This window comes from Montipora foliosa, chromosome 13 (genome assembly GCF_036669935.1).
Source record: "Montipora foliosa isolate CH-2021 chromosome 13, ASM3666993v2, whole genome shotgun sequence".
Taxonomy (NCBI): Eukaryota; Metazoa; Cnidaria; class Anthozoa; order Scleractinia; family Acroporidae; genus Montipora; species Montipora foliosa.
Window position 1 is genome coordinate 41,959,700 of NC_090881.1, and position 5,000 is coordinate 41,964,699.

A 5,000-nucleotide genomic window follows, 5' to 3' on the forward strand; every position below is an offset into this window, starting at 1 on the left:
AGCGTGCAAAGCTATTGCTTTTGTTCATGAACAATAGGGAGCTTAAGATTTTACGACGGCGACGGCAACAAAAACGGCGCAAAACAATGATATCATTGGTTAAAAGAGCATAAATAATCGTGCTGCACGTGCAGCACGGATTTTGGGATGGATTCTTGCGGTACTCTGCTTAAGGACGACGTGAAATTACCAAATTTGAGGTTTTGACGACAACGTGAGCATGCAACAGAGAATCTTTCATTTTCTGTTTTCACTTTGTACCTGCTCTTACCAATTTAGTTTTACGATACTTCCCCCAAATTGTAAGAAGTGAACGAGATAGAATAACCTCGAGAGAATTATGATAAAGCAAAGTGATATTTTGAGGTGACGTTTTCGTTGAAGTCGTCGTCGTAGATGTTAAGGTCCCTTATGCAAAATTTGTAACGTTTTTGTTGCTGTTGCGTCTTAGATCTTAACTCCCTATTAGCAGATTCTGAACGCGTCGGTTACTGAAGATCGTGCAGTCCCTATATCTTTGCTCAATCAACATTCTCCTCTCGGCTCGCTTGCACGACCAAATCGGGCATTTCGACTAATTCAAAAGGGACTGCGAGAAGTCTAGGTGAAGTGCTGATAGAATGAACGCATGAAGTGATCTTCTTCATGAAATTCAAGTTAAGTAGTTCAAGGAAGTACAGCTCTCTGATAATTGTACCAGACCTTCACCAAAGCAACATGACTTTTTCAATGAGTAATATGACATAATGGCTTTTCGCATGAGGAGATTCTCTCAATTGCTGTAATTAATTATTCACTTTCCGAGGTACAAGGCACCCTGCTATCGTCTTCCTGCTCTGTCTTTATGATTCCCCATAACGGCCCAAACTATACTGATAGGTCAGCTTCTCTCAAGGATAACGTTTGACTATTAGTAGCATAATAAAGTTACCAAGTTACCTAAAGTAAGTTCAAATACATGCTTCCAAGCTTTGACCATCTGTCAAGACGAAAAACGCCATAGTAAAGTTACGACCTCAAGGTGATTTTAACGAGTCTTTCTCTATTCATTCATTCATGGAGCTACAAAGTCTTGCCTCGATAACACCGTGTTATACCGCAGATCATTCATAGAGATCTTGCCGCTCGTAATGTGCTGGTTGGGGAAAGAGAAATTTGTAAAGTGACAGACTTTGGAATGGCCAGAGATGTGCAACAGGAAAACGTTTATGAAAGGAAGACGAAGGTATAGTGAGAAATTACCAAGAGAGCAGAGCACAGACTGCATCGCAAAAGGAAACTTGCGTTCCTTTACCATATTCAATCTAGAAAAAGTAAACATGTTCATAAGCGAGTAATGTAAAAATGGCCTGTGTTTGTAGCTTCCAAACCGTGTGCTTTGCAATTCAACAAAATGAAAAACTTGCATGTTAGGTAAAGCTCTTTTAAAAAGTTAAAACATTGGATTAATGGTCTGCAGAGGTGGGAGATTGAAAAAAGCTTCACCTTTTTCCACTTAAAGATTACCAAGAACTGTAAGGAAAAGCCGAAAATACCCGACTTTCTAAGAGCTTCCTAGTATTTTTTTTCTGAAATACCTTAAGTTACAATATTCAATTCGTTATTGTCCAAGTTAACTTGTTCTTTGTTGGTGGCATGAAGGAATGTCGGGTTTCACATGTGCAGTCTTGCTTTTGATGTTGACCGTTCTGTATCCTTAACTTGGAACACTTGATATCCCTCCCAGGCTGGTGTTATAGATGAAAAAACTTACCAAAACTCTATTGGCACCAAAAAGGCGGCGATGATAAAGCAAATAATTTAAGGAGTAAACCCAGAGACAGATTGTTAAGAAAAAGAGGAAAAGTAAGCAAAGAATGCTAATATGTTTTTTTCTTCTTTCAGCATGAGGCCTGTATCTTTATGAATGATGATGCATTTTTGAAATGATTTCTTTTCTTACAAACACTAGGGCCGCCTGCCTGTAAAATGGACGGCATACGAAGCTCTTATGTATGGAACTTACACAACCAAGAGTGATGTGTAAGTTCTCGCACTCACACCATTGCTTAACACCACCGCATCATTTATGTACTTACTGGCGCATGTTCAAAATTTTTGTTGCAGTAATTTTATAGCTTGTTGCACTAAAAATGCACACAAAACATTTTTTTAAACAATATATTTTATTTTACAGTGCATAACTCACCTCTTACTAACTGAGCGTGATAAGGCGTGCTGTTGAATATTGGCTCGAGTTCGTGACGGTACATAAAATGTTCAAAAGAAAGAGTATTTTCTTGAATCTTCAAGGTGCATTAAAATGATATCAATTCCATTCCTAATTAGCATAAATACTGATATTCGAACCTATGACGAGACCTTAACTTGTCAGTTCTATGTTTTATAAAACAATGCCTGTACCCTTCAGAATCCTAAGAAGATCAAAAAAGAAAAAAGACAAGGTTGATGAAGTGATTGATACTAGCACATTAAATATCTTGGTCAGTCTTGTTTATCATTTTTATAGATGGAGCTTTGGAGTTCTTCTTTACGAAATTTTCACCATCGGTAAGCCTATCACTAAGGTCATTGTTAAATTGCGGTCATCTACCTCACGGATGGCATTTAAAATTGAGAAAACTATATAGTTTTTATGGAGAGATGATTTTTATCGAATTTACAGTATATAGGGCCAAAGTGAAATCAATGATTGCATATCACAGTAAAGTTCTCAACAATGGAGAGCAGATGGTATAACTAATTGTCAGAATGTTTAACATGACAAATGCAAAATGGTCTTTTCTTTTGAGGTGGATCACCATATCCTCGGATGGATTGCAGAAAAATTGCAAATTTGCTTCAAGAAGGATACAGGATGCCCAAACCACATCACGTGGACAATGAATTGTAACTATAACCCTTGATTGCTGCATAACAAACCGTTATCATGCAAATAGGATGATAAAAGCAGCCTTTAATTGGTTCTGATAAAACCTTCTCAAACTCATTAATAATTCATAAGGGCTTTAGCCAATCGGAGTGCCCCGTTGTGGTCAGGTGCATATGTATCTTGATACCCAATGAAACTACAGATCAAGAAACGTCTGAGTTAGTTCAAAAAATGATCAAAACACTGATCGAGACGCTTGAGTTTTAATGAACGTTCATACTAATAAACAAATCATCTACCAGAACCCAATGCATTTTGAATTTCCCGAATATTCAAGATACAACTTTTGTAGTACCTTTCATCGTTAGTGTCTAGAGGATTAAAACGAATTTGGATACCCAATAGTTCAGTGAAAGAGCATCCATGTCAGCAATGTGGGAGACACGGAATGCTCTGTTGAGTTTTGGCTATGGAAATACTGCGGGAAAGTTGGAAACAAAAGCGAAGGCCGCGCGCGGTTGTGGGATACGGCGATAAAATTTTTCTTCCCAGTCCTCCAAATAACGTCACCAGATCAGCTGGTGGGAGCTACAACGTAGTGTGATGATCTCCAGACTTAACTTGTTTCATTCCCGCAGTTCAAATGTATGTCTTTAATACATTGTTGTTTCATAAATGATATCTTTTCTCCAAATCTCTGTCCTATTCCTTACAGGTACAAAATAATGATGTCTTGCTGGTTGAAAAACCCCAATGCCAGACCAACATTCCTTAATTTGAAAGACAAGCTGGAAAAGATGGAAAATCAACATAAGGTGCGAATCTAAGCCAAGCACCAAGTTTTAAAATAGTAACTCAAATTTTCTGATCCGTTTGTTCACATATTATCATCTTTAGGAGGCTCAAACCAGTTCCAATACTTTCAAGGAACTGCACTATTCTAAGTACCGACTCTGTAGCGCTATATAACCAAAGCATCTATGTTATAGTTTCATGAAAAAAGCAAATATCGCTTAACAAAATGCACTTAATAGAGTCACTTTATAAGTCACCATAGCAACATGCAACTCATCAAAACCCCTAGATTTTGCCCTTTAATGGTGATCTCAGAAACGCCCTTGGTGAACCCCATTTTTCTCTTACTGGAGAGCAATTCGTAGACTAAATAGAAACTCTTTGCAAAGTTAAAAAAAAAAAGAAATTCAATTCAGAGCTATCTTCACAACTGGGATATTTCAGGTAGTTCTGAGTCCACTCCAGATTGTTTTGTTTTTATTTAATTTGCAAAGAGTTTTACTTTAGCCTGCCCATCAATTTACAGCAAAAAAAAATTGGAGTTACTGAGTTCGTTTTTTAGATGTAAGCGTTCTCGTGCAAAATATATGGTGTTTGTAGATGGGTTTTCTGTTGCTTTTGACACCTTAAGTACTACATCATAATAAGGTGTCTGTCGTCTTAAGCAAAAATTGTTGTTTTATATGGTACCACAACATTGTTGATGGGTCATTTAAAAGATGATATTATCCGTACCTCATCCCATCTCATTTGCAATCAATAAATCGATTAGAAACGTTTTGTCTTGGGTCTCATGCCATTATCAACTATCATCTTTTTTCAACCTAAAAAAAAGAAAACAAAAAATAAAAGTTTAACTCAAGGACACCAGCAAGGCTGCCCATTTTTTGTTGGACATCAACATAGCCTCTAAGAATTTGTGCTCTGCTTATAATTGTTGTTGTTGTTGTTGTTTCTTTTCGCTTTACAGAGGTTGATCAACATGGACATTTACGACAATACACAGCTTTACGCCAACGTGGAAGATTTGGGTGCATGAATATCGAGTGATTTCTCAATGCAAGGATTTGCATGTTCTCTTAATTCAACTTAGGGTGCGTTTCTTTGGGAAAATCCAAGGCGTTTTCGAAGATTTTGCCTTGGTTCTCCCCATGCAAAGTCTCGGAAAATAGCAAATTTCGACACTTAGGAGTCTCGTTATTGGAATATTAGTTCTGTGAGATCTCTCCTGCCAAATTGTCTTTGGCGAAGTTTATAAATAAACTTTTGGAAAAGTAGGAGTCGTATCTAAGGCTTTATTTAATGCGGTATTCTGGATAGAAAAATCTATAAT

General features: G+C 37.2%; 1 protein-coding gene across 2 annotated transcripts in view; it reads left to right on the plus strand.

Moving 5' to 3' along the window:
• Positions 1–5,000, plus strand: part of LOC137982412 (tyrosine kinase receptor Cad96Ca-like) — an 11,979-nt gene that overhangs the window by 6,198 nt on the left and 781 nt on the right. The window contains exons 5-10 of one of the 2 annotated variants that reach the window (XM_068829531.1): positions 1,103–1,225; positions 1,952–2,022; positions 2,510–2,550; positions 2,793–2,889; positions 3,588–3,687; positions 4,638–5,000. The exon at positions 4,638–5,000 is cut by the window's right edge and continues 781 nt beyond it. In XM_068829531.1, coding sequence (XP_068685632.1) covers positions 1,103–1,225; positions 1,952–2,022; positions 2,510–2,550; positions 2,793–2,889; positions 3,588–3,687; positions 4,638–4,706 — 501 coding nt within the window. In that variant the 3' untranslated portion in view covers positions 4,707–5,000. The remainder of the gene's footprint in view (positions 1–1,102; positions 1,226–1,951; positions 2,023–2,509; positions 2,551–2,792; positions 2,890–3,587; positions 3,688–4,637) is intronic. The other variant, XM_068829532.1, reaches the window with a different exon arrangement.